The 19623-nt window shown below is 54.5% G+C and overlaps 1 protein-coding gene across 1 annotated transcript; it reads left to right on the top strand.

Moving 5' to 3' along the window:
* The first annotated feature begins 7201 nt into the window (after nt 1-7201).
* Nucleotides 7202-18772, top strand: LOC137165635 (proteinase-activated receptor 3-like). Its single transcript, XM_067566959.1, has 2 exons — nt 7202-7361; nt 16270-18772. Exons 1-2 carry the CDS (start codon nt 7265-7267, stop codon nt 17310-17312), a joined length of 1140 nt encoding a protein of 379 aa, XP_067423060.1. The 5' UTR covers nt 7202-7264; the 3' UTR covers nt 17313-18772.
* Nucleotides 18773-19623: the final 851 nt, after the last annotated feature.

Consider the following 19623-nt stretch of genomic DNA (forward strand, 5'->3'; position numbering starts at 1 on the left):
CCCCGGCCTGGGCCGGGCTCCTCCTCCCCGGAGTCCCCGACCCACCCCTCCCTTCCCCGGCCCGCCACCCCAGAGTCCGGTCAGAGCCCGCGGGCGAAGCCGGCGTCTCTCTCCAGCAGGGACCGGCGGGGGGCCCTGAGCACGGACCGGCGGGGAGAGAGGGATGGGCACCGTGAAAACGCTGCTTGGCGTCACTGTTACACCTGGGCTGTTGGTGCCTCTGATCCGGGCCCTGCGCCCCGCCTCTTCTCTCCCAGTTGCAGTTTTCGGTGCTAAGGGAGCCCCGTGGCTCTCTGGGGCAGCTGGTGTCCAGTGTTGGTGCCAGCTGCTTCCAGCTCCCTCTCCTTGCCTGAGCTGGCCCTCACAGCCAGCATTGCCCTGAACTCACCACCACAACCACCACCTGGTGAGGGGGGATCTTTCAGCTGGAGAATGTACAGTAGGCCCCCAGCCGCCCTTCCCTTCACCTCTTCCCCATCAAAGCTAGCTTCAACTCAGGCTACAGGATCCAGGATCTGCTTGCCTGGGGCTTGAGCTCTGCCCCAGGTATGGCCCTTGCCCTGCTGTGGCCTAGAGGTGAGGACAGTGTGGGACACATACCTGACTCCTGTGGGAGCTGGAGGGCTGCTGGCTGGGCCCTTTGCGGTGACTGACTGTGGCCTCATGGCTCTCTTCTGATGCCCATAATAGCCCCCGGGAAAGTGAGGGTTGTCACATCTGTGCCAATGCCGTTGGGGGGGGGCAGCATGACCAGAAGGGAGAGGGGCAGGTAAGAGCTGCAGCCTCAGCTCCTGGAGTCGTTTCAATCCCTGGGAATCTGGACAGGCTGGAGGACAGGTTTCAGTAGCAGCATGCCTGCCCTGCCACCCCAGGTCCTGGTGGTTATCCTCGCCAGCCATAAGGGATTGAACGGCAGCTCTGTCCTTTCCAGAGCTGGCATGTTCACAAGAAGCATGAGTAATGTCCTCCCTTTGGGGAGGGCACACGAAGGCCCATATGGGGGGAGATTGGAGGCAGGTGAAGCCTAGGTGGGGTGCTCGGATTGTGCCTGCGGAGAGGGCTCACTGGAAGAGACTGAGATTGTCGCCAATAAAACTGTTGCCATTCAGTGCCAGGGGTCCAGGCCAATCCTGCATTTGCATCCAACATGCACTAACTGCAAAGCTGCCGTTCCTTGCTTTCCCCTGCCCTCTCCCTACTGTCATCCCCATCTTTCTCTTCCCTTCTGCCTTCAACTCCCTTTCGCTGGCTCATACCATTTCCTATTTGATACATTGCACCTTGATTAGTCTCATTTCCCGTGACTGTTAATAGTGCCGTATTCTCCCAATCCTTCCCTTTGCCCCCATTCTCCACAAGGAGCTTCCCCGACCAAGGGACCTAATGGGATGCTGCTGATGGTGCTTCATGGGATGGAGCCAACCTAGGGTTTGGCCCAAGGAAGCCAGGCTACATGGGAGGTGTGTGGCGCATGGAGACTCCCAGAAAGATGCTGGAACAGAGATGGAGTAATAACTGACTGTTTGGTTTGGTGGCAATTCTGGAAAAAAGGGGGAAAAATTGGTTTAGGTCCAACTGAATCTGGAATTTTTGGTGAATTGAAAACGTCCATGTGGGGTCTGTTCCAGAGCCAGGATTCAAACCTTGGGCTCCTCCATCCCAGCTCACTACTGAGCTAAGGGGTCTGGGGCTGAGATGTAGGAGCATCACCACCTGCCTTCTCTTCCCCTGTCCAGTTTGGGAATGGCTGGAACTATTCAGGTCAAATGTGCAAACAGGTTTTGGTCGACCAAAACTGCCTTTTTCATTGTCCAAACAATGTTGCCAGCTGTACCCTGGAAGGGGAGCTTAGAGCTCCCAGTCCTGGGATGGGGTGCGTCCTGAGGCAGCACTGGGCACGTGGTGCTGTTGGTTAGCCTGGCATGGTGGTCCTGGAGAAAAGGGTTTGGGAACAGGGCAGTTTTCAGTCCTGGGACTGAAACATTCCAACCCAGCAATCGGGGAGCTTTGGGGGACCTGTCACTGGGGAGTGCCAGCTTTGAAGAGAGGCTGTGTCTGTGGGTGTCTTGCCCCATGCAGCACTATGGTCCTAGTGCGGTTTCCTCCTGTCCTGTACCATATACAGTCACAAAGCCTGAGTCCAGCAGGACAGTTTGTCAGCCCGTCACTGTGCAGCTAACGTTGACTCCTTGCTCAGTTATTTTGCTTTTGGCCTGCAACTGCTGCTCCAATGTAATCTGGCCTGTGGTGCTGAGCTACACAGTTCAGTGACTACTATTTAAATCCCCAGCTATGGGCATTTGCTACTGCATATGCTTAGTCTTGCATTTTCAGCTGTTATTTTAAACCAATTAATGGGTCAAAGCTGCTCTCCCCACTGTACTCTAGTGACTTGCCCATTCTGAACAGCGATCAGCCACGTCCAGGCTCTTCTCACCTACACAAGGTCAGAACTTTGTATGCTGGGAAAATCCCTCTTTTGACTCCTACCCCAGAAACACAGCCTGACTGTTTGGAAAAGCTTCCATGTGAGGAGAGATTAATAAAACTGGAACTTTTCATCTTGGAAAAGAGATGACTAAGGGGAGATATGATAGAGGGCTATAAAATCATGAATGGTGTGGAGAAAATGAATAAGGATGTGTTATTGACTCCTTCTCATAATACAAGAACTAGGGGACACCAAATGAAATTAATAGGCAGCAGGTTTAAAACAAACAAAAGGAAGTATTTCTTCCCATGACACACAGTCAATCTGCGGAACTCCTTGCCAGAGGATGTTGTGAAGGCCAAGACTATAATGGGGTTCAGAAAAGAACTAGATAAGTTCACGGAGGACAGGTCCGTCAAAGGCTATTAGCCAGATGGGCAGAGATTGCTGTTTGCCAGAAGCTGGGAGTGGACAATGGGATGGATCACTCGATGGTTGCCTGTTCTGCTCATTCCCTCAGAAGCACCTAGGATTGGTCACTGTCGGAAGACAAGATATCGGGCTAGATGGACCATTGCTCTGACCCAGTGTCCTATTAATTATTATTTCAGATTCACCCTAGAATAGCCTGTGTGCCCCTGCAGGTGAAGGTTTCAGCTGGTTCTATGGGTAGATAAATAGGATGCTGTTTTACATCTCTAGCATAGGAACTGTTTTGGAGCATTAATCATAACGATCACACCCAGTTTGTCAGCCCCGATCCTGTAGTCAGATCCAGGTGGGCAAAATGATGGGGCTCTCATGGACACAGGTAGGGTCGCCACCTCTGAGGTACAAAAATACAGGACATATGTGCTGATTCTGAGCCCAGAACTCTGGCCATCTGGTGGTGTGCACTGAGCACCTGTCCAGATTTCCTGACACAGCTACCTCAAATAATGGATGCTCTGGAGAAAAGCTGGGGCTCCCGCTGCCCAGATCTGACTGAGGGACTGCGACCTTAGTTAGTTTACTAGTGGTTTAAGTGGCACAGTCTGGGTCTCCCTGCTCCAGGCCCATTCTCTGTCTAGCCCCAGGCCCAGCCTGACCTCTAGGAAGAGGTGTCATGGGACCTTACTGCTTCTGAGCTCTGCCATGTTCTCCGCCGCAGGCCGGTTCTCTGAAGCGTGGCTCTAGCTCTGATGTTGCTAGGCCTGGCTCCTGCAATGTCCCTGCCGTTCCCCATTCCCGCAGCCGAGCTCCTCGGAACGCTCTGAAACTGGAATTGGTTGAATAATGCAAAAAATCGCTGAATAATTTATTCCCCCAATAACAGTATTATTCACTGACTCCATTATACTGCCAGCTGCACAGGAGCCCAGCTCGGGGCTTTCTGCTGTTCAAAAGGCGCCACGTTGAAGGAGAGCTGAACAACCCCGTCTGCACTAGTCCCGCTGGGAAGTGGCGGGATTTCTGCTCTCTCTGCTGGTGCTTTATTTATTGGGTTAAGATAGCTCAGGCTGCAGGTGAGGTAGACTCTGGGCAACAGCACTACAGCCTGGGGCTGTTAGTCACAGCTTGGAACTTGGGGTGAGATGGGAGCCCCCAGCACACGCTCCCCCCTGTTCACCTCTCCCCCCGCATAGTCTGCTGGCCTTTCCCTAAAGTGCACAGGGAGTTGGGCCATGTTACCAGACTTGCCCGTCACCTTGGGGTATGCTCATTTAGTAGGGCTAACTTCCTGGTGGGGGTGTGTGTGATTCTATTAATGTATTGCTTGTGTTACTTGGGGTGTACGTATCTATTAATGTACTACTCGTGTTACTTGTGTGCTCATATGGCTACAAGTCCCCTCCCAATGGAGCTATCCTGCAGGACCTAAGGTTTTCAGAGCTGGGTTCCTCCAGCCCCAGATTCAAATAAACCCTCCACAGATACACACACACATTCCAGATTAATCGAGTGCCTCTGAGCAGACCGGGCTATCAGCACTCTCAGCTGACCCCTTATATGTCCCTGAACTCAGCAGGCTGGGCGACACAGCACTTTCAGCTGCCACCCTTATATGCCCCTGGACTCCATAGGCTAGGCAGAGCAGCACTTCTCAGCTACCTTCCCCCTCACTCTACAATTGTTCTAGCAGTAACCCCCTTGATGAGCAAACCCCATGGGATTTTTGGGCACTCCAGGGATCTTTGGTTAGGTAAAAGAAGCATTGCTGCAGAGCAAGATAGGGAAGCCAAGAACACAAATGAGTAAATGAAGTTGGGAGAAAGAAAGATTGGCAACCAGCTTGATTATAACAGTTAGTTTATTGCCAGGTATATAGAACTTATGATACTAACAGTGATACCATGCAAGGAGAGAAAAACAATCAAACACAATACTACACAATTACAGTTGGGGTATTGGAGAAAACTATCCCAGGTTTGATTATAAAAGTAGAAAGTTATGCCTGGACTAAAAGAGAGAGAGTGTGTGTTGGGCTGGGGGAGATGGAGGGGTCTCACCACTTCGTGCAGCTCAGAGGTTCCCAGAAGACAGGCTGTTCCACGTAGGGTCTGGAGCGCTTGAGAGAGGCAGAGCCCCCAACATGATCAGTCAGGAAGAGGGGAAGTTCCAGTGGAACTGATGCAGAATTTGGATCCAGGCATCAGAACAGGGGGTTGAACTTGGGTAGGGGTTTTTGTAGACACCAGGTTTGTTTATGGGTAAACAATGTCTCAAGGAAGTATCCCAGAGTGGTTTTCTTTATGCAGGACAATAGGAGCTGATCACTCCTGGCTATGGGCAGTGTTCCTTGAGGGAGCTCACAATGCAATCAGGCAGATTCAGTGTTTTGCATATCAATAACTGGAATGGTCTGATAACTGCAGAGCTGGATGTGTGCAGGTGTGGGTTCATTTACATCAGGTGCAGAGATCTCCCATCATGCTGTGCATCCCTGCTTTGCCAATCCCAGAGTTCAGTGCGGTCCCTGCTTTGGAGGTTGTTTCTCCATTCGCTATGCTAATTCTTGTTCCATCTTCGATGTAGATGAGGCTTCTGTTCTCCATTCGATGTGCTAATTGAGATGCCTCCTTTTTACATCTTTGATGTAGATGAAGCATGGGGAGTTGTCTTAATCCTATTGTTACCCTTATTTGGAGGGTTTTAGATGTGTCTTCCGCTGCCTTTTCATTGCTTTTGGTTTCTGGTTCAAGCAGAGGCTGGGGGGAGGAGGGGGCAGGGGGATTCAGGTGAGCCAGAGAGAGTCGGGGTTTTGTGCACTGGTTCCCCAAGAACACAGAGCTGCCAGATAACAGCCACTGGGCCTTCTCTCTTCTTCCCATCACTCAGTGTCCCCCCCTCCATCTCACTGCAGGCAAGGGAGGAGCTGCTCGCAGGAAGCCGCCCACTTGGCTGTCAGGAGAGGGATGGGTGGGAGAAGGGAATCATGGCCAAGATTTCGAAAGTGCTCAGCCCCGGAGGAAGGACGAGAGTGGTAGAGGCTGCTGGTTTGCCAGCCTGCTACCAAGGAGGTGCCCAGACTGCCCAACTGGGGAGCAAGCTAAAGGCAGTAGGAGGTGTGTGGGGCACTGGAGAGCAGACCAGGAAGCTGCAAGTAGAGGCAGGCTTGCTGCTGCAGCGTGGCCCTGCCCCTTTGGCTCCTGCCCGTACACCACGGGGGGAAATGGGGTGTGTGGTCCAGCCCCGCTCCACAGGAGGGAATTTGTTCTTGCAGCAGCTGCTGCAGCTAAAGCAATGACAAGTGCTCCCATGCCACGGCAGTGCCCCGAACGAGTGGCAGCCGGCTCAGTGCCAGCCTCAGCAATAGCTGGACACCTTCACAAGCAGACATGGCATTTCTGGGAGCCTGCAGCGTGCCGTCCTCCCCTCCACCCACTCACGCATCCGATCCCTGCCATGCTGGTCACCCCACTATTCACAGCTCTCGGGGAATCTCCCACCATCACTGGTTGCTGGACATTGCAGTGCGGTCACCCTGTGGAAAAGTCCTGCAGGGTGTAAAAGAGAGTGATGCATTCCCAGAAACTTTTTGGCCCACCCTGGAGAATGTACTGGTGAAACTGACCTCTGCTAGCGAATTCTCTAGGATGGGTGAGGAAACCTCTAAAAGGACCCATCTGGTTCTGTATGAAATGCCCCAGCTTTCTAGACTCCTTTCTGTAGGCCCCCACTAAAGGTCTAGAGAACCCCAGTGGCTTAATCCTGTTTACAGTTTGTTGGTCTTTCCCACAAGGGTGTAGGGGTGGGGAGGAATCTTTGGACACCCGACCTCCTGCTTGTTCCTTTCAGCCCTAGTAGCTGGCTGCCACCTGTGGACAGTTCCAAGGCCCCCTCTGCAAGGACCAGGGCTAGAGATGTTGAGTCAGAGTTTGAAATGTATTTAGGTGCGTAAAGCTGCAGAGGCCCCGGCTGGGACTTTCCAAAGTGCCTTGGCGTGGGCGGCTAAATCCCTTTACAAATCTGCCTCTTGCTGCTGAGCTGAGATTCTGCTGCATAGGGCCCAGCGCTGGCTCCTTGGGCTCCCCAGGCACCACAGGGGCGTCTCGCCCCCTGCTGGCTTCCAAAGGCACACGTCTGGGTGCTCAGGCTCTGATCGGTGAGAGTGGTGGGGGCTGCTGCGCTCAAACGCAGACACAAAGAGGCCATGACCTGAAAAGAAAAAGGAACAGAAAGCGACAGAAAAGGAACCAGAGAGAGGTATTTAGCAACTGCCTCATCACCGTGATGCTCAGCTCATGGGCCAGCCCCTCATCTTCATACTCTCCAGACCACAGCAGGGCACTCAGCATGCTCTGCACTTGCTGTTCCAGCTCAGAGGAAGCCGAGCCCTCGTAGGCTGCAAACATGATGCCCTTGCAGTCTGTGCCATGCTCTGCAGCTCTCTGCACTTTGCTCCTGCTCACCTGTGCCTGGCTGGGCTGGGCAGAGCAATGCTCCACAGGTAAGGTGCTGCGAGGCTCCTTTGCTCCCCAGAGGCAGGACTGCCTGGCAGTTCCCCCTCTGCTTCAAGCTATCCCAATGCCCAGGGCTCCATTGCCTTGGGAACGCTGCAGCGGGGGTCAGGGGAGCGACTCCAGGGGTGACTCTCTGTAATGGCTGGGTGGAACTGGATTCATGTGCACAAGGGGGATCCAGTGGAGATAGTGTACTTTGATTTTCAGAAAGCCTGTAACAATGTCCCTCACCAAAGGCTCTTAAGCACACTAAGCTGTCATGGGATAAGAGGGAAGGTCCTGTCCTGGTTCAGTAACTGCTTAAAAAGAGAGGAAATAAAGGGTAGGAATAAATGGTCAGTTTTCTGAATGGAGAGAGAGAAATGGTGGTGTCCCCCATGGGTCTGTACTGGAACCTGTGCTGTTCAACATATTCATAAATGATCTGGGAAAAGGGGTAAACAGTGAGGTGGCAAAATTTGCAGCTGATACAAAACTACTCAAGATAGTTAAGGCCAAAGCAGACTGCAAAGAGGTACAAAGGGAACTTACAAAACCGGATGACTGGGCAACAGAATGGCAGATGAAATTCAATGCTGATAAATGCAAAGTGATGCACGCTGGAAAACATAATCCTTACTAGACATACAAAATGATGGGATCTAAATTAGCTGTTCCCACTCAAGAAAGAGATCTTGGAGTTTTGTGGATAGTTCTCTGAATACATCCACTCAATGTGCAGCGGCAGTCAAAAAAGCTAACAATGTTGGGAATCATTAGGAAAGGGACAGATAAAAAGACAGAAAATATGATACTTCCTATGTATAAATCCATGTTATGCACACACCTTGAATACTGTGTGCAGATCTCATTACCCCATCTCATAAAAGATATATTGGAATTGGAAAAGGTGCAGAAAAGGACAACTCTAATGATTAGGGGTATGGAAAAGCTTCTATATGAGGAGAGATTAATAGGACTGGAACTTTTCAGCTTGGAAAAGACACAACTAAAGGGGGGATATGATAGAAGGCCATAAAATCATGATTGGTGTTGAGAAAGTAAATAAGAAAGTGTTATTTACTCCTTCTCATAACACAAAAACTAGGTGTCACCAAATGAAATAAATAGATAGTAGGCTTAAAATGAACAAAAGGAAGTATTTCTTCACACAATGCACAATCAACCTGTGGAACTCCTTGCCAGAGGATGTTGTAAAGGCCAAGACTATAACAGGGTACAAAAAATAACTAGATAAGTTAATGGAGGATAGGTCCATCAATGGCTATTAGCCAGGATGGGCAGGGATTGCTGTTTACCAGAGGTTGGAAATGGCCGACGGGATGGCTCACTTGATGATTACCTGTTCTGCTCATTCCCTCTGAAGCACCTGGCATTGGCCATTGTTGGAAGACAGGATACAGGGCTAGATGGACCATTGTTCTGACCCAGTATGGCTATTCTTATGTCCTTATGCTGCTCTCAAGATTGCGTATGGCAAGTGAGTGCTTCCATCTCCCTGATGAGAAGGTGCCCAGAGCTGCCTGGTGGGTGAGGGCAGGGCCCCACAAGTTGTTAGGGGTGAATATGTTGCCACAGCTCCCTCTTTTGGTGCATGGATTTGCTCCTCCCAGAGGCCTCAGTTGGACACCTGTCTGATAGGATTTACAGACAATCTCTCTCCCATCACCTGAAGGGAAGGAATTCCCACCCAATAGCCCAGGGCTTGGTACTGCATTTCCTAAGGAGACTGAAAATGCCCACCCCAGGCAGGCTGGCCTGGGGCTGTCCCCACTGTGACCCACTGGGCAGCCATTGCCGTTGTCAGGATGTCTGGGCCCCCGACATCTCTGTTATGGCCAGAAGGACCAATGTCAGCAAGGGAGCTGAGCAGGGACGTGCTAGGACGTGTGTGAGGTCTGCAGGCTGTGCATTTCCTCCTTCTCGCTTGTAGACTTTCAAAATGCAAAAAGCAGGCTCCCTTCCTCCTGCCTCCTTCCACCACATCGTCTGGGCAAAAAGAACACACAATGTTCCTCCTGGCCTGCAATACTCCCTGCTTTGTCCGATAACCAAGGGGAAGGATTTGGTGCAGGCTGCAGGAAAGCCATCAAGCTGTGTCTGAGGTCGCTCCATACGTACAGCACTGCAGCGGCACAGCTATGCTGCCAGGAGACAGTAAAATTCTCCCTGCTGTGGATGCTGGCAGAGAGGGATGCTAGAAAGGCTTCACAGACATAGATGGGGCCGGCACGCTGGGCTCATGGTATAATATTCATCAAGCACTTTGTGGGCATCATGAGCACAGCAGGTTGATGGATAGACAGTGTCTGATGCGCTCCGGCCATTCAGCCAAAGGCAGTAAACGGGGGCTGGGAGGAGCATGGCTCAGCAGAACCCTTATGGAGTACAGCGTGAGCAGCGCCGTCTGTAAAGCCAGGTAGCTGGCTCCACGTATCTAAGCTTAATGCATCGTCTTGTAACATCCCCTCTGGCACGGGCACACACAGTACACGAATGCATTAACCATCCAATCTGCGCTCTCTGCCAGACAATAAGTCAGCACTAATGCCTGGGCAAAACGCTCCATTTTAAGCAACAGCAAACAGAGACAATGATTCCAACCACTGTCCCGCCTGGCGCCTGCTGAGTCTCTCTCTCTCTCTGCCTAACCCTGCAATCCAGCTGGAGTTGCAATCGGGTGCATCCCTGCGCTGCACACAGGTTGCTTTCTCAGTTGGCTCAGGCGCCAGTGGGAGCTATTTCAGTTTCCTTTGGTATAATTAATGTCGCTGTATCTCTGAGGAGTTTTCTCTGATGTCACTATAGCTGCCTTGCCAGAGTGTGTAGGCAGGGGCCTGCTCCCCCTTTCCAGCGGGGGGTGGTTGGAAATGCTCAGGCAGTGCTCCGGTCCCTGGGTGGAAGCACATCTTCACTGTGCAATCCGTGTATTGGGTGCTCAGTTCCTCTTTCCCCAGTTCCTTGTTGGCTGTTGAGAGCAGGGTGCAGGTTCCCCAGGACATTTGCTGTCACAGAAGTAGTCCAACGGGCCAGTGCCAGAGCTTGCAGAGCGCTGAGCATTCATGCTGACTCAGCCTTTCTGCTGGACAGACTGGGCTGTGTGCCTGTGGTCATGTGCTCCTACACCCAATCTTTGGCAGACCGCACCGACTCAGCACTATGAGCTGAGCACCACTACCAATTGTCACTGCCATAGGCATGTCTGTTCCTTGCAGCTGGCCAGTGGAGGCTGTGTTAGTGTCTGTGATCCATCTCCCAAATGCCACCCATCAGCTCTTACCGAGTGCTCTGGCCATTCGCTGTTGCTCAGCCCAGCCTCACTTGGTCCAAGCTGGGGTTGCCATTTCATGTGTTATATGTGGCTCCCTTGACTTTGATTACATGCTTTAGGGCCTTTCACAAGGTCTCCAATTTCCAACTCCCCACATGGTCAGAATTGCACCTCTTCAGCATTGCAGACACACATCTGTGGCTCGGTCAGTAGCGAGGACCCCTGCCAACGTCTCAGGCCTCAGAGCTCTGCATCTGACGGTTCTGGGCCCTTTGTAAGTGGGACCCATGCTGCACGCACCTTTCCTCTTCAGATCCCCTATGCTGTCAGCACTGGTGTCTTTCCCATCTAGTCGTCCTGCTGGAGCAGTTGCCTCAGGGCCGTGGGGTCTTGTTTTGCTATTGAATCTAGGTCAGGCACTGCTCCAACACACACAGGAAATCAGCAGGGCAACTGTTCAGGTTGTGCACTGAAGGGTACTAAGGCAGCAGTGAAGCATTTAGGCTGATAGGCAGGTGTCGAGTCTTTGCTCTCTGCACAACCTTAAGAACATGAAGAAGCTACACAGGCACCGCTGTGTTCCAAGTGACTGTGTTTGCAACCACATGCAAACCAGGCTTAGCTCTCTACACGCTCACATGCACAGCACACGCACGTGCTCTGTTAAGATCTGGTGGCATCTGCAATTAAGAACCGGGAGTCTCACTGTCCAATACCCATCCATTATACAAGGGGTTCTGAAGATATTCTTTAGAGGGGCATGGTCCAAATTGACACTAACCACATCTCAGTTATGGTTGCATCTCTCACACTCTGACATTTAGCACGGATTGGGTCAGGCTCCTGCAGCCAGCAGCGCACCATGGCGTGAGGGGAATCCAGCATCTGGACTCTGGCTTGTTTTAACCCCCTGAGTGTGAACAGTGTGCAGGCACTACCCCAGTCTTGGGGTTCCTAGGCACACTCTCAGGGTGCACACCATCGATCTACCACACCCTCCTGAGAGCTGGAGATCCCCTGCCCAGCCCCTGAACTAGGCCCTTGGACTCACCCTATCACTTAACCACGTGCGGTCGCAGAACCTGGGTTGCCATTTAACTGTCTTGGGGGCACAGGGCAGGGGTAACACAGAACCACAGACACTTTGTACAGAGATCCACACCACTGTTGCTCTTTACTTAGTCACACACAAGAAATACACAAATCCATACAAAAATAAACCCTACCTGCATTTCCCCTTCCTTTTTAGCTCACCCTTCCCTTTTTATCCTTGGGAGGCCACTTGTCTCCAGGTAGATGGCGTCCTCCCACCTCATCCAGCTTCCCTCATCTTAAACGGGTCAAAAATGACCAAAGAGAGAGAGAGGAGCAGCTTCTGCCCTTTATAACCTTCTAGCTTGCAATCAGGTGAGTCCCAGCAGATGATTTCGTTGCCAAGCAACCTCTCCCCTGACAAACCAGCCAGTTCTCCAGGGTGAAATCCAGCCTTTTGTCTACGAGGGTCCTTTTAGAATAGAGGACCATCAAGATTTAATGACCCTCTCTTGCCTTAGGAGGAGGTGGCACCAGCCATGCCAGCTCATGGTGGATACACACAGCCAAAGGGGGCTTTCAAGGTCGAGCAATTTCATCAGAACATCTTCATCAGAACCAGAATTCATAAGTGGTACAGGTTGATTTCCCTAATCACTGCAACACTATAGCAAGCAGAGCTGGTCAAATTCCGGCTGGATTTTATCAGTGTTCCAAGAGGCCATGCCAATTTTGACAGAATATTTCAGTGGGAAAATGATGCCATTGTCCAAACAAAACATTTGAAGTATTTTGTGTTCCATTTTATTTCTGGAAACTGAACAACAACAAAATGGTTTTCCAATTTGGTTTGACTATTTTTGGGGACTTCCCTCCCGCCCCCGGTTTTTCCACTGGTAAAAGGGGGGGTAACAAAGTGTTCCCAGGGTTGTGCCCAGTTCCTTCTCATTTGCATCCCAGTAACTTGTAGCTTCTACATTGGCATCCAGGCTGATGATTGCACGTCTCTGATAGCTTTGTCATGTGTTTAACAGCTCAGGACACTGGCTGCGAATGGCACACATTAGTGGGCAGACTGGCAAAGGTCATTCTCAATCTTCAGCACCCCCTTGTGGTGAAACCAGGCAACTTTGCCTCAGTTTCCCTGTTCTTTTGATGTACCAATTGCCATCTGGCCCGCTTGTTGGTTCTTTGCTATGACTTCAGTCCTCTGGTGAGGTTGTTGCTAGTCCTTTCCCTTTCAGGATGATAAAGAATCCACAATGTCAGGATGCCAGAAGCCTTGGATGAGGGGCTCACAGTCCCTGGGCTCTTCAAGGCTGGCTTGCTTGTTTAAGGCTTTACCAACCCCCTGGCTGGGTATGAAGGACCGGGGCGTAGGCAATCTGGCCAAGCAGTCATGGCTAGGGTGGTGTCCAACCATCAAGGATGGCCATGAGAAAGTCAGCAAGCAGGGATTGGAGTAATTGCTAGGGCCGTGATCGATAGGCAAGCGTCGGGGTCAGAGAGTGGAGAGCAGAGGAAGTCACCAGGCTGGGGTTGGCGACAGTGATCAGGAAGCCAGGTGCATTTTGGAGTGACAGCAAGTCTGTGTTTCTGTCCAGACAACTTCCTGGGGCACCCTCCAGGGTTAACTAGTGAGCTTGGGCCAATCAGAAGCCTGCAGGGTGCTGTCACTCTGGACCCTTTGTGCGGTACTTCCTGTGGTGCCTAATCTCGCTATGGCTCTGCCTGGTCTCCTGGGAACGATGTGGGCATCTGATCTTGGGCTCCCTCCCCAGGTCCTTGAAAATGGCTGAACAATTTCGGTTGCAACTTTCCCCCAAACATTCAGCCGGGGGCGGGGGCCCCACATGGGAAACGTCCACCCAAATGGATAGTTTTGTAAAGTTATAAGCAACTGAAAACAGGGCTCTATAATAGTAAGGTTGCTCAGCGCTTCCTAACTGGTGGTGCTGCCAGCCCAGTCCACCCCATGAAAAGTCCCCTGCTATTTTCCTTTTTGTGCCCCCTTCCCATTTCCCCTTTCTTAAATTCAGCCCATTGCTCCTAGTTGGACTCACTTCTGCCCCCTCTGCCCTTGGTGCTCTCTCACTCAGCGGCTGGGGAGCGCGGCCCTGCTTAATCACCGCTGCTTAGCCAAGCCCGCATTTCTTCTTTCCTCATTGGGGAGGGCTGCAGCTGCACGTGTCCAGTGGTGGGGGTAGGGGCGAAGGCTGTGCTCACACAACAACCTGCTGTGGTGTTGAAACACACATCAGAATCAGATTCTGGTCTTCGAGGCACGGGTTTCTTCATCACTTCTGCTAGAACAAATCCTGTGATCAGAGCAGAGAGTGAGGCGGAGTCTGGCTGGAGCAGGGCTCAAAAACAGCTTAACATTTAGCAGCTTAGCCGGCCACTACCACCGTGGTTAAAGTGTTCTGCTCCTCACCCAGCAGCCCAGGCCAGGCCTACTGCACAATAAAGCAGCAAACTGCAGCTGATTTCCTGTAACCGCATCTTCCTACTTTGAACCTGGCTTTAGTTAAGCAATAAATGGTCTCAACTGTTGTAAAGCACAAACTCCCAGCAGCCGCCTGTAATGCACAGCTGAGCACCAGGCTCCTGCAGGGAAGAAGGTTTGGACTAAACTGCCTGCCCATGCCACACTGCAACCCCTGCCACCAAGACCGGATGTGCCCTGCCGTTACACCCTCTGGGGAGCGCAGAGTGTGTGTGTCTGGGGCTGTGTGCTGGGGAGGCGGGGCTCAGTTATCAGTGTAAGCTCACAGCACGTCCCCGGAGTGTCTGCCACTTTGCAGTGTCCTGGGGTGCTGCTGCGGGTGGCATCCTTTGATCTAGGAGATTCCCCGGCTGATTCCTCCCATCTTCAGCCTGGCAGGATGACACTGACAGCACCTCAGCCGGGCAGGTGCCCGGTAACACAACCCTGCCCCTCAGCTGGAGGAAGAGCCATCCCCTCCCCCAACAAGCAGCTGAGAGAAAGACTGCTCCCCCCAAGGTGCCCCAGGGAGCTGCGGAGAGGGGTGGGGTTTTATTATTTGTGTTATCCCTGCCGTATTTTAACTGTGCTTGGTGTCTCTGGCCAGAGCGATGGGTCTGGGGGTGGCTCCCACCTGGGTGCAGTGGGGATAATCCCGGGGGTAAAAGTGCTCCGGGCAGAGCCCAGCCTGGCATTCCACTGCAGGGAATCCTGCTCAACCATGAGACAAGGTGGGTGAGGGCAGGTCTGTTAGTGGTGGGAGAGTCGCACTCCCAAGCTCTGCGTCACGGCTGGGACAGGCGCTCAGGCCAGCGCTACGTTCAAAGGTGATGGCAGCGCTGCCTTGTCACTCGGGGGGGTGAAAAATCCACCCCTGGGCCTCCTGGTTGACACGACCCCTGTAGAGACAGAGCAAGGTGGGCCGAAGACTTGCTGGGGAGGTGGGTGCACTGCGGCGCTGGAGGACCTCTCCCCTTGCGGCAGCATATGGCCAGAGCGGAGCAGCTGGGCCCCCAGCAGCGGTTGAAGAGTAGACGCGGCCCGTGGGTGTCCCTGTTTAGTGTAAGCAGCTAACGCCTGTTTCAAGGGACCGGTTCAGGGGAAGTGGTCGGTTAACACCTCTGGCTCTGAATACCTTCCCAGCCCTGACGAGCAGCTCTGGGTGGCTCCAAAGCATTTCTCGCACTCCCAGCAGCTGGGCCAATACAAGTATTTCCTCCCCCTTGTCTTTCTTACCTCCTGGGACCCACCCGGCTGCACCACTTCAAATTCCCATCAGGCGTCACTGGGATGGCGGGATGTGCTAGCCTGCTGCCACCTGGTGGCTACTTACCGTCATGGGAAGTATGGTCTGTGGCTTATGCACAGGACTTGGATCCAGGACTCCTGGGTTCTTATCCTGCTGCCTGTCTCTGACTGGCTGCGTGGCCTTGAGAGCCTCTTGCCTTCTCTGGGCCTTGATTCCCCTTCTGCAGAATGGAGATACCCAGGGACTGAGCTCCCCCTGCCTGTGCAGCACCCTAGGGTTCCCAGGTGCGCGGTTTTAAAAGGGAACAGGGCAGTGTCTGGTCAGCTGTGCTGACTGGACCTCCAAAGTCCAGTTACCTGCAGCCGCTGCTGGAGCCTGGAGGAGCCGCTCCTCCCGCCCCGCCTGATGGAGAGAACTGGCTGGCTCCCAGACCGGGCTCCAAACCAGGTACTGGCGCCACCATCTGGGGGGGAGGGGCTCCTGCCTGCCTTCCCCCCACTGCTGTGCCTCGATTTCCCACCCCGGCTCTCACTCTGGGGACTGACCCCCTGCCCCTGCTGTGCCCCGATTGGGAGGGCAGGCTCTGCATCAGCTACCAGTCTGACTCTGCAGGCGGCAGGTGAGTCCCAGGGGATGAGGGAATGAGCCATGGTGGGTGTAGGGGACAGGCAGGGCAGGGGGCAGGGCCTTGGGGGAAGAGGCGGGGCAAGATGTTCTATTTTCAGCAGTTAGAAAGTTGGCAACCCTAGGCCGGGCGTTGGTGATCTCAATGTGTGGTGTGGGGGGCAGCAAGCTGTGCCTTGCCTCCTGGCCTGCAGCTCTGTAGGAGCACCCTCAGCTTCTCTCTTGTCCCCACAGAACCCAAGCTAAGTAAAGGCCGAACCATGACCCGCCACTCAGCCTGCAAGGAAGCAGGCAGGAACTTCACGTTCTCTGACTCCTGGCTGAAGTATCACCTCCACAGCCCATTGACCACCTGGCTGCTCCCTGCACTCTACTCCACCGTGCTGCTGATCGGGCTGCCGGCCAACGCCCTGGCCTTCTGGGTCTTGGCCGCCAAGACCAAGAGATGTGCCTCCACTCTCTTCCTGCTCAACCTGGCTGGCGCTGACCTGCTCTTCTCCCTCCTGCTGCCCTTCAAGATCTCCTACCATCTGCTGGGCAACAACTGGCTCTTTGGGGACTACGCGTGCCGCGCCCTAGTCACCCTCTTCTATGGGAACATGTACAGCTCCATCCTCTTCCTTGCCTGCATCAGCCTGGACCGCTACATCTCCCTGATGCATCCCTTCATGCGGAACGGCTCCCGGCATGTGAGGCAGGCAGTGGGGATCTGTGTGGGGGTCTGGCTGGCTGTGGGGCTGGGGATGAGCCCACTGCTGAGTTTCCCCCATTCCCATCATGTGCCGGAACTGAACATCACCACCTGCCACGACATCCTGGAGCCGGACACGGAGCGTGACCTGGCCTATTACTTCCTCGCACTGGTTGTGCTGGGCTTTGCTGTGCCCTTCGCACTCATCACCTTCTCCTACAGCCAGATGCTGGTGCGGCTGTTCCTCAAGGGGCGGCGCTATGGCCACATGGTGCGCCTTCTGGGCCTGGTGCTGCTGGTCTTCACCCTGTGCTTCACGCCAAGCAACGTACTGCTCTTCTTCCACTACCTGCAGCCCCAGTCCGAGTGGCACAACCGCACCTACACCTGGTACGTGCTGGCCCTGGCCCTCAGCGCCTTCAACAACTGCCTCGACCCCTTCATCTACTTCTACGTCTCCCGGGACTTCCGGGCCCGGCTCAGGGAAGTGCCCTGCTGCGGGAGAGGGAATAACAAATCCTCCTTGGGCAGGACCTCCGAGAAGCTGGTGCTGCCCCAGAGATCCAGTGAGCAGAGCCAGCCCTAGGCCAGGGCTGTGGGGAGCCCTCGGGCTGTGGGAGGGGACTGGGAAGCTGCTTTGTGCTTCCCCCCTTTGCCCATGGAGCAGCCAGGCTTGGTCACCAGCTGCCACCCCCAGCACTTCCTCCCACACCTCACCCTGCCCCAGCTCCAGGTGGGCTGCACAGGAGGCACCGTCAGCCATGCCATGGGCACCATCTCAGGAGAGGACTAGGGGCTTGTGCAGGCCAGGTCCCAGGAGCAGCACTGACACTGCTTCCCTTGGCCACATCCCTTCCCCTTTAATATGCCCTGCCCCATAGTGCTCAGAGGCTCGATAGCGGCACCCAATGCAAACTGGCAGCATCCCAGATGTCCAACTGCGGCAGGGGTCAGGGAGCCGACTGAGGGCATGGACACGGGCCCCAGGTTACTGAGTGTGGAATTCAGCCCCCGCACTGGCTGCTGCCCCTGGCACCTGTCAGTGTTGCTTTGACAGTGTGGATCTGCGCTGTGACGTGGCCAGGGCGCATGGACAGCTTGGCAGAGGGGCTGCTGACCCCAGCACAGCCTGTTTGGAATCAAGGGAGTAAAATATTCACCAGCTGCTTCTGGTGCGATGCTGCGCCGCAGGCTCCTGTTTGCGCTGCCCTTGGGTTTCAGAGCCTGCCCCTGTTCAGAGGAGCTGTGGTTTCAGGCTGGCTGCAGGCTCAGGCAGGCTCCCTGCGTCGGTTATGCCAGGGCTGCAACTTGAGGTAAATGCACCTTCCCAAACAGGAGGCTGAGATCCCAGCACAGGCAGCTGCGGCACAGGCCCTGCTCCTGGCCCTGTCCATTAAACTAAAGGCAAAATGATTTTACCCTGGCTGTTTTCTGTGTCCCCATGGGTCTCAGGAACAGACCTCAGCTGGCACCTCCCCTCCCCCCATGAGCTTGGAAAGGTGGGGGGGAGTTGTTCCTTGGGAGCCCATCCCCCCACTTGCTCACTGCAGGGTGCTCTCAGCTTAGCCCCAATGTGACGCTAAGACTCCCCCAGCACTGACCTCCCACCTTGACCCCCAGCTCCATGCCAGTAACTCAATGACCCAGTGCAGCCCAGCACACCCCAGTGCTGCAGCACAACCCTTGTGGTGACCTGCCTCTCAGCCCAGGCCTGGCGCACTCTGCTAAGCTCTGAGCTTCTATGGCACAGCCACTGGGAGTTCTGCCATGATTTCCATCTCCCTGCTGCAGCCCCGAGGCCCCCACTGTGACCTGCACGCGGCCCTGCCCCTTCCTAACAGCAACATGAGCCCCCAGCCCTCCCCACAGGGCAGGCGCTGGCCCGTGGCGCAGCTTCCCCAGCGACCTCCAGCCAGCGGTGACCCGGCTCAGCCTGGCGATGCAGGAGGGAATGGGGAAGCAGCTCAGCCAGGGCCAGGGGTCTGCTGAGCTGTGTCACCCCAGCCACTTCCTCAGCTGCTGCCCGTCATGGAAAGCAGAACACGAGGCATGAGAGCCAGCGCTGCTTCCCTCTGAGAAACCCCCTTCCTGCCTGGGCATCCCCTCCCTGGGCTGCCCACATGGCCGAGGGCCTCAGAACAAATCCCACGGCAGCAGCATTTCCTTGCGCTGCTCCCCCATACCCCGGCGGGGCTGCTGTATTCACGTCCGTCAGGACAGTGGGCTCTGGCCTCTCCCAAAGCAGTGGCGCCCCTTCCCTGACTTTCCTGGCAGGACATCCCCACCCTCGGGCCGCATGAAGAGGAAGGGCCTGAGTACACGGCCTCCGGAGCAGTCTGTAGGCTGGCTGGGCCATGGGGCCAAGCGGGGACCTTGCATCCAAGGACGCTGCTTGGAGCCATTTCTGTGCGACGAGGCGGAGACCCAGCTCCAGCGGGGGCAGACAGGCCTGGAAGTTGGCCAGTTGCTCGGCGTCCGTGGTGAGAAGCGTGACCTTCCCTGAAGTCTGAAACAAAGAGCTTGGCAACAAGACCTGCAGTTCAGTGCTGCACTGCCCCCAAGACAGCAGGAGTCTTGGCTCCTGCCCATTCCAGTCTGGCTCCCTGGGGCTCCGGCTGCTCCCTGACCCGGCCTGTGCCCAGGGTCAACCGACAGGCCAAACTCCAGCTGCACTCTGGGCACCTTGTGGTGCGGGGCTCCTGTGTCTGTATTCCCAGTGTCACCACTAACAGGAGAGAAGCTGCAGGCAGCTTCTCCTTCCTGGACACCTGGGCTGGGCTTAGCCCGAGAGGCTGTGTGGGAAGGCGTCAATGAGGGCAGAGGCTGGCAGTGGAGATGCCCAGGGGAACCTGCGCCTCACATTGCAGCCCCCAGTGCACTAACATGATGGGCTGGTG

Source organism: Emydura macquarii, unplaced genomic scaffold (genome assembly GCF_026122565.2).
Source record: "Emydura macquarii macquarii isolate MOO-44397 ecotype Brisbane River unplaced genomic scaffold, CSIRO-AGI_Emac_v2 contig_2768, whole genome shotgun sequence".
Lineage (NCBI taxonomy): Eukaryota > Metazoa > Chordata > Testudines > Chelidae > Emydura > Emydura macquarii.

Excerpts from the sequence above, each read along its gene's own strand:
- LOC137165635 (XM_067566959.1), top strand. The coding sequence starts at position 7,265 with ATGATGCCCTTGCAGTCTGTGCCATGCTCTGCAGCTCTCTGCACTTTG. Across the intron at positions 7,362-16,269 it reads GGCAGAGCAATGCTCCACAG|AACCCAAGCTAAGTAAAGGC; the intron begins GTAAGGTGCTGC and ends TTGTCCCCACAG.